This window comes from Papio anubis, chromosome 18 (genome assembly GCF_008728515.1).
Source record: "Papio anubis isolate 15944 chromosome 18, Panubis1.0, whole genome shotgun sequence".
NCBI classification, from domain to species: Eukaryota; Metazoa; Chordata; class Mammalia; order Primates; family Cercopithecidae; genus Papio; species Papio anubis.
In genome coordinates this window covers 45,472,541-45,493,781 of record NC_044993.1, presented here as the reverse complement: position 1 = coordinate 45,493,781, position 21,241 = coordinate 45,472,541, and the positions used below count along the sequence as shown (strand labels likewise).

General features: G+C 52.2%; 1 protein-coding gene and 1 long non-coding RNA gene across 3 annotated transcripts; both read left to right on the top strand.

Moving 5' to 3' along the window:
- Positions 1-1,574: 1,574 nt before the first annotated feature.
- On the top strand, positions 1,575-9,284 carry STX4 (syntaxin 4). Of its 2 annotated transcripts, none has more exons than XM_003916785.5 (11): positions 1,575-2,638; positions 2,816-2,917; positions 3,029-3,128; positions 3,265-3,339; positions 3,776-3,846; positions 7,040-7,148; positions 7,228-7,304; positions 7,624-7,761; positions 8,658-8,768; positions 8,840-8,935; positions 9,029-9,284. In XM_003916785.5, exons 1-10 carry the CDS (start codon positions 2,609-2,611, stop codon positions 8,918-8,920), a joined length of 894 nt encoding a protein of 297 aa, XP_003916834.1. In that variant the 5' UTR covers positions 1,575-2,608; the 3' UTR covers positions 8,921-8,935; positions 9,029-9,284. The 2 variants fall into 2 exon arrangements, with proteins under 2 accessions (XP_003916834.1, XP_009194562.1); XM_009196298.4 differs by having other exon boundaries at positions 3,007-3,128.
- A 1,917-nt stretch (positions 9,285-11,201) lies between these two features.
- LOC103880395 lies at positions 11,202-19,615 on the top strand. Its single transcript, XR_641392.4, has 3 exons — positions 11,202-11,297; positions 11,412-12,502; positions 19,248-19,615. It is a non-coding gene; the product is annotated as an uncharacterized LOC103880395 (long non-coding RNA).
- The last annotated feature ends 1,626 nt before the right edge of the window (positions 19,616-21,241 follow it).

Sequence of the window (21,241 nt, the reverse complement as noted above, 5' to 3'; positions counted from 1 at the left end):
CAAGTCCTACCTTAGGCAAGGCAGAAATTATAGGACCAAGCCGTCAAATGGGGAAATTGAGTCCCAGAAAGGAGTAATGCATTATTTAAGATCCCATGCAGGACTATGAGTCAGGGGTCCAAGAGCCCTTCCACCATGTGCCACTCAGAGACACAGAGTAGGAGGGGGAAGGGGGTCGGGTGGTAGGGGACAAAAGATGCGGGAGGCAAGCAGCAGAGACTGAAGAGGCAGAGGCTGACATGGAAGACCCGGGAGCAGGGAATCTTTCCTCACCGTCTCCAGGGGAGGCTTCCTGAAAAACCCTGCATTCCCTCTGTGGGTTGATCAGGGAACCACTCTCCTACTAGCTGGGTTTTGTGTTTTGTTTTTTTGAGATGGAGTCTTACTCTGTCGCCTAGGCTGGAGTGCAATGGCGTGATCTCAGCTCACTGCAACCTCCGCCTCCCGGGTTCAAGCAATCCTCCTGTCTGAGCCTCCTGAGTAGCTGAGATTACAGGCACCTGCCATCATGCCTGGCTAATTTTTGTACGTTTGTAGAGATGGGGTTTCGCCATGTTGGCCAGGCTGGTCTCCAACTCCTGGCCTCAGGTGATCTGCCTGCCTCTGCCTCCCAAAGTGCTGGGATTGCAGGCATAGGCCACCACACCCTGCTAGAGCTGGGTTTTAACAGGAAGAGAAGAGCCAAAAATCCTCACATAGAATCAAACAGCACTTGACAGTTTCCAACCTCATCATCACTGAAGTTTAGAGCAGCCCATACCCATAAAGAAGATCTCCCCATCCCCCCAAGTTACCCACTGTGCAGAGGGAGATCGACACTTAAGAGACAGGAAGCAACTTCCAGAAGTCCATAGCAACCCAGTCCCAGGAATCTAGGTTTCCTGACCAGGGCATAGCAGAAAGGGTCCATTCCTTTCCTTGCTTGTACCTTCACAGAAGCTTCCTGGACAGAGCCCTGGGGTCCAGGAGACCCATTATTCATTCCCAGCTATGCTGAGACTTACTAAATGACCTTGGGGACTCCTTCTAGAGAATTTAAGTTCCACGAGTGCAGGAATTTTTATCTATTAGTCCTTGATGTATCTCCAGCCCTAGAACAGTGTTTGGTCCATAGTATGTGCCCAAAAATATCCATTAAATGAATGTTCTGTGCATGGTGGTGCATGCCTGTAATCCCAGCAGTTTGGGAGGCTGAGGCAGGAGGATTGCTTGAGCCCAGGAGTTAGAGACCAGCTTGGACAACATAGTGAGGCCCCATCTTGTAAAAATTTTTAAAAATAAAAAATGAGTGAATATCTCGATAGCCAGGATTAGAGAAGTGTCACAGTCAGAAAGACTGAAGCCTAAAGAAGACCAAGGAACCAGGGTCTTCATCCTCAGATACATGAAAGGCTAAGATTCTGTCCACAAGTATTTATAGAGGGCCTGTAATGTGCTTGGTACTGAGCTAGGAACTCCCCAGATTCAGTTAAGAACAAAGTCATTACCTGCCTCAGATGCAAGGCAGGGTCTGGGGGGTGTGAGTGGCAGGGAAGGCAGCGTGCTCACTAGAGACACTTTTCTTAGCCTGAGCTGCCCTGACATGGTCTGACAGCCCACAAGGTGGTGAGTGCAGCCGGGCTGTAGTGTTCAAGGAGGGCGCCGGCTGGCTGCCCACCTGTCAGAGGCTGCGCCAGGAGGATGCGGAAGAAGAGGTTTCTGCCTTGGCTGAGGTCACTTCCCACCCCAAGATTCCCTGCCCACACAACCCTGCAATTTTCTGACGCTGACGACTCGGATCCTATTATTTCCCGATTTTCAAGGTCCCATGATGCTGACAGCCCCAAATGCTAAGTCGTCAGTCCGCCCACGCCCCTGGACCCGAAAGCAATAAAGGCGAAGTCAGCAAGGGTCCTACCACCCACTGCCTCGAAAGGCCTCTGGGGGTGGTGGGCGCGCCCCTCCCCACCTCGCGGGGGCCGTGTGGGCGTCGTTCGGTGGTCGGAGTGCCGGGGACGTCGTGATGAAAACAGCTTCCCAGAGACGGCGCTGACAGAGCCGGGACACGTGACAGTCACAGCGTCACATTCTGCGGTCCACGAGTTTGGGACCGGGTTGGTCACGTGACGCGGTGGGGGCACCATGGGGTGATGTGAGATGCGGGTGCCTCAGATTACGTACAAATGACGTATTCCTACCCCTTTTGGCAACCAGATTTCCGTTGGAAGATGCAACGGTTCCGGTGACGGTAGCCAGTTCTCGCGTCCAGGCAGCTCCGCTTCCGCTCGGGGCGCAACAACTTCCGACTCCACCTTCCCCGCCTCGGGCGAGGAAGAGACGCGACCATATGCGCATGCCCCGAATTTATCACGGAGGGGCGGGGCTGAGGCTGCGGGAGCTGGAGGGGTGAAGAAAAGGGAATTCCAACCTGTGGAACCTTAGAGGGTCCCCGGGGTCGGCGCCTTCCCATTGACTGTGGGCGGTGCAAGGGACGGAGGCTCTGGTGGCTCGTGGGGGTGTTGGGGTCCGCAGGGGGAGGGAGGGGAGTGTCAGAGTGTGAGTGGGGTACGGGTATTCCAAGTTTGCGGGCCTCCCGGTCTGACGCCGGGGAGGGAGAGCTCAGGCCGCCATGCGGGACAGGACCCACGAGCTGAGGCAGGTGAGACGCCAGGGCAGCGGGGATGGGGGCGGGCGGACGAACTGGAACGCAGGACTCCTGGTCTTCGGGGTAGGGAGGGGTGGCTGATGGCCAGGAAGGAAAGTCCCGGAAGCCTGTGGGTCCTGCGGGGTGACAGCCGCAGCGAAACAGTGGTGCCAATGACTCCGGGCCTGGCAGGGGGATGACAGCTCGGACGAAGAGGACAAGGAGCGAGTCGCGCTGGTGGTGCACCCGGGCACGGCACGGCTGGGGAGCCCGGACGAGGAGTTCTTCCAGAAGGTAAGGGGATGGAGTCTTGGCCTGGATTCGCGAGGGGGTAGGAGGACCCGAGGAGCAGCGTGGTCTGGAGTACCCCATATCTCTTTCAGCCCTCTCGGTCACCCTCCCCAGGTCCGGACAATTCGGCAGACTATTGTCAAGCTGGGGAATAAAGTCCAGGAGTTGGAGAAACAGCAGGTCACCATCCTGGCCACGCCCCTTCCTGAGGAGAGTGAGTGACACCCCGGCTGCATAGCGCATGCTCCGCCCCAGGGATTGTGGGGGTTGTAGTTCCACGCAGGTGGTGGCCAGGGTGGTTTGTTGAGGTGGGGGCTGCTGTTTGGGAGTCGTGGCCTTCTCTTATTCAGGCATGAAGCAGGAGCTGCAGAACCTGCGCGACGAGATCAAACAGCTGGGGAGGGAGATCCGCCTGCAGCTGAAGGGTGAGCTACTGGGACCTCAGGCAGATCCTTCCCTCTGATCCTGCCCTGTTGTTGGTATATCTGGGGAGTGTGTGGCCCAGAGAAGCCAGTGATATATCCAGGTCACACAGCAGGCCTGGTTCTAGCATCTCTGTCTCCTGGCCTCCAGGCCATTGTACTCTCCACAGCACAAGGCAGTCTCTCAGGTTCTTTTATTTACAATGAAACCATTTACTTACACAGTTATCACTGCCCACTGGGCATTCTTTGGGCAGGGAGATGGGCTTTTGTTAGGTGGCCTCTGCATTCCTATGGGAACTCAAGTGATGTAATGCAAAGAAAAATAAACTTACTTTCTCCTCTTGGAGGCTCAGCCTTAGTCATTTTATGATAAATTATATTTCCCTAAAAATCCTATGGAAACAAGTACCCCCAATACCCCTGTGTCTTCCCACAGCCATAGAGCCCCAGAAGGAGGAAGCTGATGAGAACTATAACTCCGTCAACACAAGAATGAGAAAAACCCAGGTGGGTTTTTTTTCTCAGAAATGACATTTCAGCAAATGTTTCATGAAGTATTAGATGACAGATGTATGAAGGAAGGGCCTGCAGATGTCATGGAGTCCAATTGGATGATTTTTCCAAGTGGGAAACCTGAGCTCAGAGAGAGAAGGAACTTGCTCAAGGTCAGGAAACCAGGTCTCCTGATGCTCACTCAGTCCGGTTATAACACCCTGCTTTATTTTCTTCCATTCAATAAGAAGTTACTTATTGACCCCAGACAAGACCTAGGCTTGACTGTGGGACACGTTTTCTTTTCTTTTTGCCTCAGCCTCCTGAATAGCTGGGATTACAGGCGGACACCACCATGCTGAGTTAATTTTTGTATTTTTAGTAGAGACGGGGTTTCACCATGTTGGCCAGGCTGGTCTCGAACTCCTGACCTCAGGTGACCCTCCTGCCTTGGCCTCCCAAAGTGCTGGAATTACAGGCGTGAGCCACTGCACCCAGCTGGGACACGTGTTTTCTAGGAGTCAACATGAGGAGTTAGGGTTCAATAGGGGATAAAGACATTACTCACATGGGATCTGGTGGCTAATGGTGCTGCCCAGGGAAGGAGAGTGAGAAGTCACAAATTGACTGGCAGGTTTGCTATCTATGTGACAGGGACATCCTTAGTCCCACAGGTGGAATTCAAGAAGTCAGGAAGTGGAACTTCCCTGGGACGACACTGAAGAGGAACTCCCCTGGTGTAATATCTTTTTTTTTAAATTATTATTATTTTTTTGAGATGGAGTCTCTCTCTGTCGCCCAGGCTGGAGTACAGTGGCACAGTCTTGGCTCACTGCAACCTTCACCTCCTTCAAGCGATAATCCTCCCTCAGCCTCACAAGTAGCTGGGATTACAGGCGTACACCACCACACCTGGCTAGTTTTTTATATTTTTTGGTAGAAATGAGGTTTCACCATGTTGGCCAGGCTGGTCTTGAACTCCTGACCTCAAGTGATCCACCTGCTTTGGCCTCCCAAAGTGCTATGATTACAGGCATGAGCCACCGTGCACGGCCCCTGGGGTGATATCTTAGTAAGGAGATTTGCAGTGATCTGACTGGCCCTCTCTGTGTCCCCAGTGAGGAGGATACCAGGCAAGAGGTCAGGGTTGGAGTAGTTGAGCCCAGGGCTCAGCAAGGACCCCAGATTGAAGATGAAACAGCTTGGGCATCTTGGAAGGGTGCAGCTGGAACCAGGAGAGCAGATGTATCTCTGGAAAAGGAACTCCAAGGAATGAGCATATTTAAGGCCTCAGGAGAAGGGGCAAGGCAGAGCAGATGCCCCAGAGCCAGTGTTTCTGGGGAAGCCTGTGGTGGTGATTGGCATGAGTGGTCAAGGGCCCATGTGGCCCTTTTGCACCTGTTTTGCCCAGGCAGCATGTTCATCTCTAGGCATAGGAATTGTGGTGTAGGCAGCAAGGTTGGCATTCAGCAAGCATTCAGCAGTTACATATTGGGTGCCTACTGTGTGCCAGACCTTTTGGGAACTGTTTAGGATACAGCAGTGAATCAATGATCCCTATCCTCATGGAACTTCCCTTCTGGTGTAGACAATCACCATAATAAATAAGTGAATTATTTAGAACATAATAAGCATTAAGGAAAAAAGAGCAGGGGAAGAGGGACTGAGCATGCTGGAGGAGGGTAGAGTTGCAGTTGAAAGCAAGTGGAGGAAGCTTCATTCAGAAGGTAACATCTGAACAAAAGACTTAAAGGTGGCTGGGCGCGGTGGCTCAAGCCTGTAATCCCAGCACTTTGGGAGGCCGAGGCGGGCGGATCACGAGGTCAGGAGATCGAGACCATCCTGGCTAACATGGTGAAACCCGTCTCTACTAAAAATACAAAAAACTAGCCGGGCGTGGTGGCGGGCGCCTGTAGTCCTAGCTACTCGGAGGCTGAGGCAGGAGAATGGCCTGAACCTGGGAGGCGGAGCTTGCAGTGAACCGAGATCGCGCCACTGCACTCCAGCCTGGGTGACACAGCGCGAGACTCCGTCTCAAAAAAAAAAAAAAAAAACTTAAAGGTGTTTGCGGGGAATGGGCATTCTAGGTAGAATGAGAAGTGAATGCAAAGGTTTAAGCTGAGAGTGTGCTTTGTCTAGGGAGGGCTGTAAGGAGACCAATGTGGATGGGCCGAGGGAGGGAACAGTAAGAGGAAGTAAGATCAGAGAGGTCATAGGAGAAGGAGAGATCATAGAGGGCTGGCCATGCACCTTGGCTCACACCTGTAATCCCAGCACTTTGGAGGCTGAGGTGGGAGGATTGGTTGAGCCCAGGCGTTTGAGACCAGCCTGGGCAACATTACGAGACCCCATCTCTCTCTTTGTTTTTTTTTTTTGAGACAAGGTCTCACTCTGTCACCCAGGCTGGAGTGCAGTGGTGCCATCTCTGCTCACTGCAGCCTCCGCCTCCTGAGTTCAAGCCATTCTCCTGCTTCAGCCTCCCAAGTAGCTGGGACTACAGGCACCCACCACTGCACCCAGCTAATTTTTGTATTTTTAGTAGAGATGGGGTTTCACCATGTTGGCCAGGCTCATCTTGAACTCCGACCTCAGGTGATCTGCCTACCTCAGCCTCCCAAAGTGCTGAGATTACAGGCATGAGCCACCGTGCGGGCCAACCCTGTCTCTATTAAAAATAAAAATAGGCCAGGTGCAGTGGCTCACACTTGTAATCCCAGCACTTTGGGAGGCCGAGGTGGGTGGATCACCTGAGGTCAAGAGATTGAGACCATCCTGGCCAACATGGTGAAACCCCATCTCTACTAAAAATACAAAAATTAACCATGCATGGTGATGTTCATCTGTAGTCCCAGCTACTCGGGAGGCTGAGGCAAGAGAATCGCTTGAACCCAGGAGGCCAAGGTTGTGGTGAACCAAGATTGCGCCACTGCACTCCAGCCTGGGCAATAAGAACAAAACTCTGTCTCAAAAAATAAATAATAAATAAATAAAAATAAAAAAGATCATGGAGGGCCACATAGACTTGCTAAGGGCTTTGGCTTTTTGTCTAAGAGAAATGGGGGAGCCTGTCAAGGTCATCACAAAGTGGTTAAGGTGGCAGACCCTGCATAAGAGCTCATGCTATTTGCTCACTTTACTATGGGATTGCCGAGGCCCAGACTGGGCAGGGATCCTCCCGGGGCACCCAGCCTATGTTCTTCATCTTTAGCATGGGGTCCTGTCCCAGCAATTCGTGGAGCTCATCAACAAGTGCAATTCAATGCAGTCCGAATACCGGGAGAAGAACGTGGAGCGGATCCGGAGGCAGCTGAAGATCAGTGAGTTGTGTGTGCCCAGCCTGGCCTGCAGGGGCAGGTAATCCCAACCCAGCCCTGAGCCTGGCGTTTTCCTTCACAGCCAATGCTGGGATGGTGTCTGACGAGGAGCTGGAGCAGATGCTGGATAGTGGGCAGAGCGAGGTGTTTGTGTCCAATGTGAGTGGCCACAGCCAGCTCCTCTCTGCTGTGCCTCCCATCCCCTCTGAGTCCTATCCCGTTCTTGACCTCCTGGGCTCAGGTGATCCTCCTGTCTCAGCCTCCCGAGTAGCTGGGACTATAGGTGTGAGCCACTGCACTCCGCTTGCTATGTCCCTTTCTGATTGAGGGGACCCTGAGGCCCCTAAGGGAATTAATTAGCTAACCTGGAGTCACCCATCAGATTCCAGGCTGAGGGCTCCCCAGAAGTTCAACAGGAGCTTCTGACCTGCTGTCGGTCTCCCTGTGAACAGTTGCCCCACTCCTGTCCACCCCCTAGATCCTGAAGGACACACAGGTGACTCGACAGGCCTTAAATGAGATCTCGGCCCGGCACAGTGAGATCCAGCAGCTTGAACGCAGTATTCGTGAGCTGCACGATATCTTCACTTTTCTGGCTTCTGAAGTGGAGATGCAGGTGAGTGCCCCGCGCAGCCCCAGACGTGATACCAGGCTCAGTCCAAACTGCCAGCCTCCTGCCACCCTTAGATTCTCTCCCTGAGGCTTTTGTGTCTTCCAGGTTTGGCCATCCCCCCAAATTGGTGCTTATTCTTATCCTTAGCTGTACCCCGAGAATGGCGCCTGCCTCTGCTGCTACCCAGATATCCACTCCCTTCTGCATAGCACCCTGCCCTCTCTCCAAAACTTGAGCCTGCCCAGGCCTGGCCCCAGCCCTGGCTCCCCCTCCACTAACAGCATCCACCCTGATACCTCTCAGAGGTTCAGTCAGAGTTGCCTTAGAGGGGCTGCCTCCTAACATCTGTACAAGGCTGGGGTGGGGGCGGTGTTCCCCTGGCCCTGGTTGTGTGAGTTGAGTTGAGCTTCCAGCCCTGTCCTGGAGGAGCTGGCCTCAGTCATGCTACAACCAATGCCCTTTTGCAGCTGAGACTTACAGGAAAGAGATCTCATTCAGTAGGAGTACTGAGACCTGAGGCTGGTGGTGCCAGGAGGAGGCAGGGATAGGGAGGGCTTTGCAGCAGCTGTAGATAGGCCTGGAAGAATGGGTAAATTCAGACAGATTTGTGAAGGCACAGTTCACCATCTGTGAAAGGTATGAGCCATTTGAGGTCCTTAGCTCCAAGCTACCACTGCAGATAGAGGTCATATGGGATAAGCGAGCAGGGGACAAGGGACTACATGATAGAAGGGACCTGGAAGTCATCTCCAAGGAACCTGAACTTTTGTCAGATCGAGTCTTGCCCTTGTCTTTGTTAGTGCAATCTTTTTTTTCCTGCCAGGAATGCTCTTCAGTCATCTGGGGTGGGGTGGGCAAAGGCATCCTTACCTCCCTGAATCACCCCATCCTCTGAGCAGGGGGAGATGATCAATCGGATTGAGAAGAACATCCTGAGCTCAGCGGACTACGTGGAACGTGGGCAGGAGCACGTCAAGACAGCCCTGGAGAACCAAAAGAAGGCGAGGAAGGTGAGCCTCCCAGGCCCGGCCTCTGCCCCAGGCACCCTGTGTGACTTCCCTGACCCCCTCCTCTCCCACAGAAGAAAGTCTTGATTGCCATCTGTGTGTCCATCACCGTCGTCCTCCTAGCAGTCATCATTGGCGTCACAGTGGTTGGATAATGTCACACATTGTTGGTGAGATGTTGTGGGCTGCCCTCTGGCCTGCCCCAGCCCTGGCCCCAGCCCTCCCTTCTCCCTCAGACCCTGTTCTCCCTCCTTTCCTTACAGGCACTAGGAGCACCAGGGACCCAGGGCCTGGCCTTCTCTCCCAGCAGCCTGGGGGACAGGGCAGAGCCTCCAGCTGGACCCCTTCCTCACACTGGCCCCTATGCAGAAGGGCAGACAGTTCTTCTGGGGTTGGCAGCTGCTCATTCATGGTGGCCTCCTCCTTCAGGCCTCAGTGCCTGGGGGAGGCCTGCACTGTCCTGATTGGTCGGGACACACAGTTTTGTAAAAAATTAAAAAACAAAAAAGAGCATAGAAAGCCCTGTGCACGTGTGTTCCTGGAAGGGCTGGCCCAAGGCTTCCGGGCATCCAACCTCCCTACCTCCTGGACGTCCCCAGGGCCAGGGCCAGGTCCAGCCCCGGCTGCTCAGGTCAAACTGCCATGGGTGCTGTGCCCACAGCAGGCTGGCTCTGCCTTTCTGCGCCCCCATAGGAATGGGTAGGCAGGGAGGGGTAACACCTGCATCTAGCTCCTCGCTCAGTACTGTCCCCAGGAAAATACCACTGTGAGTATCTGTCTTGGAAATAAGGCTGACCAGGCCAGGCTGGGATGCAGGTGAGATGGCGGTGTATTGGGGGCATCAGTGGGCCTTCTTGTGGCCCAGAGGAAGAGGCACCATGAAGAACTGCCTAATTGAGGCTGTCACTTTGGATGCAGTGGACAGGGATGGTCTGGTTTCAGCAGGGATGACATTGGAGTGGAATGTTAAGTGGGGAGAATCTAGTTATGGAGAGAAGCTGGGGAAGAGGTTGCCAGGCAGAAAGCACAGGAGGCTGGGCCCTGTGACCAACAAAAGCATCATCTTTTACATAAGAGTTCAGGCAGGGCGTGGTGGCCCACACCAATAATCCCAGCACTTTGGGAGGCCCAGGCAGGAGGATCTCTTGAGCTCAGGAGCTTGAGACCAGCCTAGGCAGGATGGTGCAACCTCTTCTCTTTAGAGAATAATAATTTTAAAAATTAGCCAGGCGTGATGGTAAGTGTTTGTCGTCCCAACTACTCCAAAGGCTGAGGTGGGAGGATCGCTTGAGCCCAGGAGATTAAGGCTGCAGTGAGCCATGGTCATCCCACTGCACTCCATCCTGGGTGACAGAGTGAGACCCTGTCTCAATAATAGGCCGGGTGCCTGTAATCCCACCACTGCGGGAGGCTGAGGCGGGCGGATCACGAAGTCAGGAGATCGAGACCATCCTGGCTAACACGGTGAAACCCCATCTCTACTAAAAATACAAAAAAATTAGCTGGGCATAGTAGCAGGCGCCTGTAGTCCTAGCTACTCGGGAGGCTGAGGCAGGAGAATGGCGTGAACCCAGGAGGTGGAGCTTGCAGTGGTAAGTTAGCCACTGCACTTGGCCTGAAGCTGACAGATTAGACCCCATCTCAAAAAAAAAAAAAAAAAATAATAATAATAATAATAATAATAATAATCAGCAGCAGCATAGAGAACTGGTGATTCTGGATCAGTGCACCTGGTGGCTGAGGGATACCTGGCTGAAGCAGTAAGTGGCAGCAGATAAGCCTGACCCCTGATTTCTTCCATAAGGTACCTGAGATCCAAGCCCTGACTAAATGTCTTTCTTTTTTTCTTTTTGAGAACAGTCTGCTCTTTAAGCTAGGCTGGAGTGCCCAGAAATGGCAGCTCAACTCACTGGGCTCCGCCCATTCAGCGCCGACCCTCCAGCACCATCCCATTAGCTGAACTACTGAAGATCACTCTCACCGGCTAATTTGTATTTTATTTTTAGTAAGGAGCGAACATTTCACCATGTTAGCCAGGATGTCTCGACCTCGTGATCCACCTGCCTCGGCCTCAAGATGCTAGGATTGGCGTGAGCCAGCCCACGCTCCAGCCCTGACTAAATTTCTAAGGGCTCCTTAGTCCTGATGCCTAATTTTTTTTTTTTTTTTTTTTTTTTTTTTTTTTTTTTTTTTTTGGCGGAGTCTGGCTCTGTCACCCAGGCTGGAGTGCAGTGGCGGATCTCCAGCTCACACAAGCTCCGCCTCCCGGGTTCCGCGCCATTCCTCCTGCCTCAGCCTCCCGAGTAGCTGGGACTACAGGCGATCCATACCTGCAGCCGGCCCCTAGTTTTTGTTTTTGATAGAGAGCAGAGGTTTCACCATATTATGCAGGATGGTCACCCGATCTCCTGACCTCATGATCGCCCGTCTGGGCGCAAGTGCTGGGATTACAGGCGAGCCACGGCGCCCGGCCCTGATGCCTAATTTTTGGAGTGGACGTGGCTCCTGTTCCCTGACACCTAGTTTTAAAGGGTAAACCGGCTCCTGGCTCCTGCCTGTTTGCAGTAGGGTGGCGCCTAGCTCTGACCTCCAAGGTCTGGGGACTGCGTCGCAGCCGCCCAGTCCATCCCACTTTCAATCCTACAGGCCCCTGCTGTTGCTGCCGCTGCCGCTGCTCCTAGCTGCCCAGTCTGGCGGGCTCAGTCCCGCATTGCCACGCATGGGAGACCGCCTCGCGGAAGCGCTGGATGTGGCTTCGCTGATGCACGTTGGACCGGGCCCTGGACTGGGCTAGGGGAAGGGCAGGAGGGCGGAATTGGGCCCGAGGGCCGGGCCTGGCCGACCCCCGACTGCTCTGCCTCCATGGAGGCTGGCGGCCCCGCAGAGCCTCTCGGTGGCCCTGGAGTGCGGGTTGTCCTGTCCGAGATCACCCGCAATTGGGCGAGCTGTGCATGGGGCGTGGCCAAGGCCGTGGTTTGGTTGCAATTGGCCAGCGGGACCTAAGTGTTGTCTCTGAAGGGCATGGGCATTAGTCTGGAGGGTTCTGGGAGAGTGATCTCTGCCCCATCAAATGGCATTTAGGTCTAGGAAGCAGGTGTGGGCGAGGCCTTAGGGCGAGGCACAGACATACCCCGAAGTGGTTGGATTGTAGACCGCAAGGGGCTGGATCGAACCCCCAAAAGACACTGGAAGGCTGTGTGGCTGAGGAGGGTCCAGCAGGTCCAGTGTTTCGTAGGCTTTACAGGAAGGAGCTCCACTTTCTCAAGAGTGTGCAGATGCGATCTAGGTGTGTCCACCCGATGGGAGTTGTGGGGCCGGGCGGATGCTGCCCCAGTACAAAGCTGATTTGGACCTAGGGCCTCTGGACTTCCCTGATTCTCTGCTTGCATCTCCAGCAAACTCCTGTCCCGTTGGCTGCCTTCATCCACTCTCTCACCTCTGTGCCTTCAGAGTAAAATTGCAAGATCTGTGGTGCTTACTGGGATCTGAAAGAGTCTCTCGGCATGCACTGTCTATGCAGCGGGGGCCTACGTGCAACGGGGGTCCATGTGCAGTGTGTGCCTCTTCTTAGCCATGCTGGACAGCACCACCCCTGAAAAGCAGCTCCCCTGTTTACCCAGAAAGCCGTCCAGAACCTCCTGGAAAAGGTGGCCTGATAGCAGTGGCCTCGGATGCCAGGCTCAATCCTTTGAACTTTTCCTGTGGGCTGTCAGGACCCATAGAAGGTCTTTGAGCAGGTGAGTTTGGAGCAGACCTGGTAGGCAAGCGAACAGGTGGATGCATGCACTGGAGATTCCATGGGCTCCCCTGTGGACATCTCTTCCCTTTGGGAAACTGCCCTGAGTGAGGGTCTAAGGGCAGGGTTTGCATTGAAATCCTAGCTTTGCTGCTGTCGGCCCAACTTTTAGGCAACAGGGTCTTGGTTAGATGTGACATTTCCAAGTCCATCTTGTATCACAGCCTGTCAGCTGCAGCTCACTCATTCAATCTATTGTGGTTCAAGTTCCCAAGAAAAGGAATCGGTCTGGTCTACTCTCCAGGCCAGATTACATTTACTTGCCTAGAAATTGTCTGCCCTTAACTCAAGACTTTGCACTGTGGTTCGCATTTGTAATCCCAATACTTTGGGATGCCAAAGCAGGAGTATTGCTTGAGCCCAGGAGTTAAAGACCAGCCAGGGAAATATAACAAGACCCTATCTCTACAAAAATTAAAATTAGGTTGGGTGCAGTGGCTCATGCCTGTAATCCCAGCACTTTGGCAGGCCGAGGCGGGTGGATCATCTGATGTCAGGAGTTCGAGACCAGCCTGACCAACATAGTGAAACCCCATCTCTACTAAATACAAAAAGTTAGCTGGATATGGTGGCGCAGGCCTGTAATCCTACTTGGGAGGCTGAGGCAAGGGAATCACTTGAACTCGGGAGGCGGAGGTTGCAGTGAGTCAAGATTGCCCCATTGCAGTCCAACCTGGGCAACAAGAGCAAAACTCCCTCTCAAAAAAAAAAAAAAATTAAAATTAAAATTAGCCAGGTGCATGCCAGTGGTGCATGCTTGTGGTCCCAGCTACTTGGGAGGCTGAAGTGGGAGGATTGCTTGGGCCTGGGATTGAAACCACAGTGAGCCAACATTGTACCACTGCACTCCAGCCTGGACAACAGAGTAAGACCCTGTCTCAAAAAAAAAAAAAAAAGAAAGAAAAGAAAAGAAAAAAGACTTTGCCCTTGAATCAAGACTTTACCCTTGGCTAAGATGGATGCGGGAGGTCACATGGTACAAAATGCTGCAGCAGAGCGTGTGTATGTGCTGGAGGAGGAGTGGACTAGGCCAGTGATTGACATCTCCATTCCAGATATGTACTTACCTTCCCTGCTGGGCCCCTCCATATAGGAGCATTACACGCTCATTCGCTGCTTACAATAGGCTTGGCTATAGGACTTGCTTTGGCCAGTGGAATATGAGTAGGAAGGCAAAGTATTGACCGGGCACAGTGGCTCACACCTGTAATCCCGGCACTTTGGGAGGATGAGGCAGGTAGATCACCTGAAGTCAAGAGTTCGAGACCAGTCTGGCCAACATGGTGAAACCCTATCTCTACTAAAAGTACAAAATTAGCCAGGCATGGTGGCACAGACCTGTAATCCCAGCTGCTAGGAAGGCTGAGGCAGGAGAATCATTTGAACCCCGGAAGGCGGAGGTTGCATGAGCCCAGATCATGCTATTGCTCTCCAGCCTGGACAAAAAGTGAAACTCCATCTCAAAAAAAAATAAAAAATAAAAAATAAAGGTAAAGTATCACTTCCACATAGAAGCTTTAGGCACCAGTGAATACTCTAGCAGTTTCCCATCTCTTCTCCCTCTGCTCAGGCTCATAAACCTGGCAGTTTCCAGATCTAGACTTCTCTTTCAGCCTGCAACCCAGAATGACAATTACGTGAAGCTGGGCTACAGCCTACCTGTAAAATGATAAGGAATTTAAGAAATAAATCTCTCTTGCTGTGAGCCATTGATATATGGAGGTGGTTTGTTAGCACATCCGAATGTTTAAACAAACTGTTACAGAATTAGTACCCAGAAATGGTGTGCTGCAACAATAAAAAATAAGCCTAGGCCAGGCATGGTGGCTCACACCTGTAATCCCTGCATTTTGGGAGGCCAAGGCAGGTGGGTCACCTAAGGTTAGGAGTTTGAAACCAGCCTGGCCAACATGACAAAACCCTGTCTCTACTAAAAATACAAAAAAAAAAAAAAAAAAAAATTAGCTAGGCATAGTGATAGGTGCCTGTAATCCCAGCTAGAGGCTGAGGCAGGAGAATCACTTGGACCCAGGAGGCAGAGGTTGCAGTAAGCCAAGATTGCGCCACTGTACTCCAGCCTGGATGATGGAGTGAGACTCCATCTCAAAAAATTAAAAAGTAAAAATAAAATATTAAAAATTAGCCGGGTGTGGTGGCATGTGCCTGTAGTCCCAGCTACTTGGGAGGCTGAGATGGGAGGATCGCTTGAGCCCAGGAGGCAAAGGTTGCAGTGAGCCAAGATTGTGCCACTGCACTCCAGCCTGGTTAAAAAAAAAAAAAAAAAAACCCAGCCAGGCACGGTGGCTCATGCCTGTAATCCCAGCACTTTGGGAGGCCGAGGCGGGTGGATCACCTGAGGTCAGGATTTTGAGACCAGCCTGGCAAACATGGTGAAACCCTGTCTCCACTAAAAATACAAAAATTAGCCGGGAGTGGTGGCACGCACCTGTAATCCCAGCTACTCAGGAGGCTGAGGCTGGAGAATCGATCGAACCTCAGATGCAGAGGTTGCCGTGAGCCAACATTGAGCCACTGCACTCCAGCCTGGGCGACAGAGCAAGCCTCTGTCTCAAAAAAAAAAAAAAAAAAAAAAAGGCCTAAACTATGTAAACTATGAGACATTGAAGTTGAGCTGGACAGTGGCTGGTAAGGGAACTGTCACTGGAAGTTGGAAAGATGGTGACATGTGTTATGCAATGGTGAAGGGTTTGGTTAAACTGTAAGCTTATAACCAAACGAGCTTTAGGCTTTAAGTAAAGAACTGGGGAAAGGGAATATTGGTAGCATGCTGTTGCTGCTGTTGCATGCATTTGAGGAGTTACTGGAAGAAAGAGATGACTCAGAAATTAATTGGTCAGTTTTTAAGCAGAAATGGAAGAGAATATAGAAACTTGAGGCAAGTGATCCACATTTTTAACCAGTAAAAGATACAACTGAGAAAGTCCTTGAGCCACAAGGTTTTTTAAATTTCTTTTTTTTTTTTTTTTTTTTTTTGAGACAGAGTCTTGCTCTGTCGCCCAGGCTGGAGTGCAGTGGCGCAATCGGGGCTCACTGCAAGCTCCGCCTCCTGGGTTCACGCCATTCTCCTGCCTCAGCCTCCCAAGTAGCTGGGACTACAGGCGCCCGCCACCTCGCCCGGCTAGTTTTTTGTTTTTGTTTTTGTTTTTTTCAGTAGAGACGGGGTTTCACCGTGTTAGCCAGGATGGTCTCGATCTACTGACCTTGTGATCCGCCCGTCTCGGCCTCCCAAAGTGCTGGGATTACAGGCTTGAGCCACCGCGCCCGGCCGAGCCACAAGGTTTTTGTTTTGCTTTTTGAGACACAGTCCTGCTCTTGTTTCCAAGGCCACCTTCTGGGTTCAAGCCTTTCTCCTGACTCAGTCTGCCGAGTAGCTGGGATTACAGGTGTGCACCACCACGCGCAGCTAATTTTTGTATTTTCAGTAGAGATGGGTTTCACCATGTTGGCCAGGCTGGTCTTAAACTTCTGACCTCAAGTGATCCTCCCACCTCGGCCTCCCAAAGTGCTGGGATTACAGGTGTGAGCCACTGCCACTGGTTGAGCTACAAGGTTTGATTAAAAGTCATCTTTGTGGAAAGGGCCATCTCAAGTATGTGGCTATTATGTCCTTTGTAAAAATCTCCAAACTGATCAAAGTGGTTCCCAATAAATCCTCTCAGCTAGTCAAGATGATTCGGAGAAAAGAGGTTAAGAGTGTAGCTCATCTTGGCCAGGCGCAGTGGCTCACGCCTATAATTCCAGCACTTTGGGAGGCTGAGGCGGGCGGATCACGAGGTCAGGAGATCGAGACCAGCCTAGCTAACACGGCGCAACCCCGTCTCTACTAAAAATACAAAAAATTAGCTGGGCGTGGTGGCGGGCGCCTGTAGTCCCAGCTTCTCATAAGGCTGAGGCAGGAGAATGGTGTGAACCCAGGAGGCGGCGGAGCTTGCAGTGAGCGGAGGTCATGCCACTGCACTCCAGCCTGGGTGACAGAGTGAGACTTGGTCTCAGAAAAAAAAAAAAAAAAAAAAAGAATTATGGGTATGCTGTTGACCCACGGATCTGAATGGAGTAAAATACATAAGTTCGGTTTTGGAGGGAATTGCCCTGCTTCCACTGCCTAACACCCCCTCACCCTGACAGAAAGACACCAGGTTAAATTTTGACCATGAGTGTTCAAGACTTAGTACGACTTTTAGGTCCCCAAATTTCTTTTTTTTTTTTGAGATTGGGTCTCACTGTGTCACCCAGCCTGGAGTGCAGTGAGGCAACCACAGCTCACTATAACCTCGAACTTCTGGTCTCACACAATCCTCCTGCCTCAGCCTCCCAAGTAGCTGGGACTGCAGGCCCATGCCACCCCAACAGGCTAATTTTTGTTTTTTGGTTTTTTTTGAAACAAAATCTCATTCTCATCCAGGCTGAAGTACAGTGGCATGATCTTGGCTCACTGCAACCTTTACTTCCTGGGCTTGAGTGATCCACCTACCTCAGCCTTCCAAGTAGCTGGGACTACAGGTATGTGCCACCATGCCCGGCTAATTTTTGTATTTTTGTGGTAGAGACAGGGTCTTGCTATGTTGCCCAGGCTGGTCTCGAACTCCTGAGCTCAAGCGATTCACCTGTCTTGGCCTCCCAAAGTGCTGGCATTATAGGCGTGTGGTGTACCGCCATGCCCAGCCTATTTTTGTTTTGTTTTGTTTTGTCTTGAGATGAAGTCTTGCTCTGTCACTCCAGCTGGAGTGCAGTGGCACAATCAAGCCTCACTGCAGCCTCCACCTCTGGGGCTCCAGTGATCCTCCCACCTCAGCCTTCTGAGTAGCTGGGACTACAGGTGTGCACCACCATGCCTGGCTAATTTTTCTATTTTTTGTAGACAGGGTTTCAGCCTGTTGCCCAAGCTGGTCTTGAACTTCTGGTCTTAAGGAGTTCTCCCTCCTTGGCTTCCCAAAGTGATGGAATTACAGGTGTGAGCCACCATGCTCAGCCTAATTTTTCTTTTTTTTTTTTTTTTTTTTTTTTTTTTTTTGAGGCGGAGTCTGGCTCTATCACCAGGCTGGAGTGCAGTGGCGGATCTCAGCTCACTGCAAGCTCACACCTCCCGGAGTTTCGCCATTCTCCTGCCTCAGCCTCCCGAGTAGCTGGGACTACAGGCGCCACCACCTTGCCCGGCTAGTTTTTGTATTTTTTTAGTGAGGCGAGGGGGTTTCACCGTGTTGGCCAGGATGGTCTTGATCACGAGCCACCATTGATCCGCCCGTCGGCCTCTAAAGTGCTGGGATTATAGGCTTGAGCCACCGCGCCCGGCCGTCAGCCTAATTTTTCTATTTCAGGTTTTTATTTTTTATTTGGTAGAGATGGGGGTCTCGGTATGTTGCCCAGGCTGGCCTCAAGCGATCCTGGCCTCAAGTGATACTCCTGCCTCAGCCTCTCAAAGTGCTGTGATTACAGGTATGAGCCACCATGCCCGGCCTGGGTCTCTCTATCTATTTATTTATTTATTTATTTATTTATTTATTTATATTTTCTTTTCTTTTGAGACGGAGTCTTGCTCTGTCACCCAGGCTGGAGTGCAGTGGCACGATCTCGGCTCACTGCAAGCTCCGCTTGCCGGGTTCACGCCATTCTCCTGCCTCAGCCTCCTGAGTAGCTGGGACTACAGGCACCCGCCACCACGCCTGGTTAATTTTTTTGTGTATTTTTAGTAGAGACGGGGTTTCACCATGTTCGCCAGGATGGTCTCGATCTCTTGACCTCGTGATCCGCCCACCTCAGCCTCCCAAAGTGCTGGGATTACAGGTGTGAGCCACCACGCCTGGCCATGGGTCTCCAAATTTCTATGGGCATGAAGGAGACTGAGAAAGCTACTCTACTTCAGAAAGACATAACCTCCAGTGTCCTCTCAGTTGTGGCCAAGGAGAATAAGTGGAAAAGGGTGGTTCACTCTAAGGGCAGAGCCAAGAATGTGGTGAAGAATGAACTGGGGAACTCTTCCCACTCCCAGGGAAAGGTGGGGTTCTTCTCAACATCTGCCTAACAGCACTTTAGACTTACTGGGGACCAGAGCCTGCTGTGTGTCTCCCGTCCTTCCTTCTTCTTCTTCTTCTTCTTTTTTTTTTTTTTTGAGACAGAGTTTCACTCTTGTTGCCCAGGTTGGAGTGCAATGGCACTATCTTGGCTCACTGCAACCTCTGCCTCCTGGGTTCCAGCGATTCTCCTGTCGCAGCCTCCTGAATAGCTGGCACTACAGGCGCCCGCCACCACGCCCGGCTAATTTTTGTATTTTTAGTAGAGATCGGGTTTCACTATGTTGGCCGGGCTGGTCTCGAACTGCTGACCTCGTGATCTGCCCCCCTCGGCCTCCCAAAGTGCTGGAATTACAGACGTGAGCCACCGTGCCTGGCTAATTTTTGTATTTTTAGTAGAGACAGGTTTTCACCATGTTGGCCAAGGTGGTCTCAAACTCCTGACCTCAGGTGATCCACTGGCCTTGGCCTCCCAAAGTGCTGGGATTACAGGCATGAGACTCCGTGCCAGGCCCCGTCCCTCCTTCTGAACAGGAGTGTGCTCTGCCGTTCTCCTGTCCTTGTTCTGCTTTGTATGTTGGATGTGTGCATGCATATGTGTGTGTGTGTAGAAATGGGGCAGAGATAACTTGTCTCTGTCTCTCTTTTATTTTGTAGCTCAGAGGTCTCTGAATCAAGAGAAGCTGCATCTGGACCTGATATAGAAGAGACTATTAGAGATCCTGGGCTTGAGGCTGATTCCATGTCAGATGGGTCACTTAGGTGGTCTCCCTTCGGAAGGGGATGCATTTATTTTGCATATGGAAGAAAATGCAAAGGCAGTATTTGTAAGGAAGAGGGCAGACGGGGGAAGATTTTATAATTGTTCAAAAACATTCACTGGGCTGGGTGCGGTGGCTCATGCCTATAATCCCAGTGCTTTGGGAGGGTGAGGCAGGAGGATCACTTGAGGCCAGGAGTTTGAGACCAGCATGGGCAACATAGTGAGACCCTATCTCTACAAAAAATAAAACAATAAAAAAAAATTAGCTGGGCATGGTGGTGCTTGCCTGTAGTTGTAGCTACAGGCTGAGGTGGGAGGATTGCTTAAGCTCAGGAGGTTGAGGCTGCAGTGAGTTATGATTGCACCATGCACCCATGTACTCCAGCCTGGGCAACACAAGAAGACACTGACTCTAAACAACCAACAAAACAAAATCATATGTATTCACTGGCCCTCTCTTTGGGGACCTGCTATATGTTAGGCAGGGATTTAGACCCAACATGGTGGTACCACCTGACATGGCAGGCCCCTTGTCGGGACTTTACCCGCTGAGACTTCCTGCTAGGACTTTTCAGTGCACGAAAAGCACCCTGAGCCCGCCAAAACTCCCCGCTCTGCTCTGCGCAAACTCCTGGACACGTCATTCCTCAGAAATCGAAACCTAACTCAGGAAACCGAAACCTACAGACCCCGCCTACCTCGCCCTATAAAAGGCCCGATACCTGCCCTGCCCACGACTTCCTTGGCCCTCCTCCTAGGGGACTGGTGAACCTCGCCCGCAAGCCCAATAAAGGCTACCTCTGTTCTCATCTGCCTCATGTCTTCTTACTTGGCTCCCCATTACATTGGTGCCGAAACCTGGGAGGAGACCCCTCCCCGGACCCCTGCCAGTTCAGGCAGGCTCTTCTCTCCCCGAGCCAGGACCTCCTCTCTGAGCTGGGAGACGTTTCACCAAATCCAAGACTCAGTTCGATCACTGCTGGGTAAGTTTTCCCCCGTCCTGCAGGCTCCGGAAGTCCATGCCCGAAAACGCGGCCGCGTCAGGGCTTCCCCCATCCATCACTTGTGACCTCAGCACTGGGGACTAGGAGAGGTCTGACCTCCCTGGAAGCTGCCATACCCTGCACTCCGCGTGGCAGTGAGAGGATGCTCCCGTTGCCTCCGGACTGCCCGCCTCAGGATCATGGGGGCTGCCCAGTCCAAACCAGACCTAAAATCCCTCTGGGGTGCCTCTTGGCTAATTTCCAGACTTTAGGTCTCAGCCAAGACCTAAAACGAAAGCGGCTTATTTTCTTCTGCACAGTGGCATGGCCGCAGTATAAATTGGATAATCAGTCTCAGTGGCCTGCAGAAGGCACTCTAGACTTTAACATCCTCATAGATCTGACCAACTTCTGCAAGAGACTAGGCAAATGGTCCGAGGTACCCTATGTTCAGGCCTTTCGGGACTTGCGCTCCTGCCCAGACCTCTGTGCCCGATGTTCGTTGGCCCAGGTCTTGCTCGCGAAATCTACTTCCTCAAGCAAGGAAAAGGACGATTCTTCCTCTTTCTCTTTCCCTACCCCTCCTTCAGTCCCCCGCTCAACCTCCCCCTTACCCTGACCCGTCGTTGTCTCCGTCCTTGTCGGCGCCACCCCTTCCCTCCACTCCTCCTGTGTCCCCACCAAACCTGACGGACCCTGTCTCTCCTCCCTCCTCCTCCTGCTTGCCTGTTTCAGCCCATACCCGGTCCAGGACCGACCTCCTGTGCCCCTTGCGGGAAGTGGCAGGCGCCGAAGGAGTGGTCCGGGTCCATGTGCCGTTTTCGCGGGCAGACCTGTCTAAGATTGAAGAGCATGTAGGCTGTTTCTCAGCCAACCCCACTCTGTATATCAAAGAGTTCAGATAC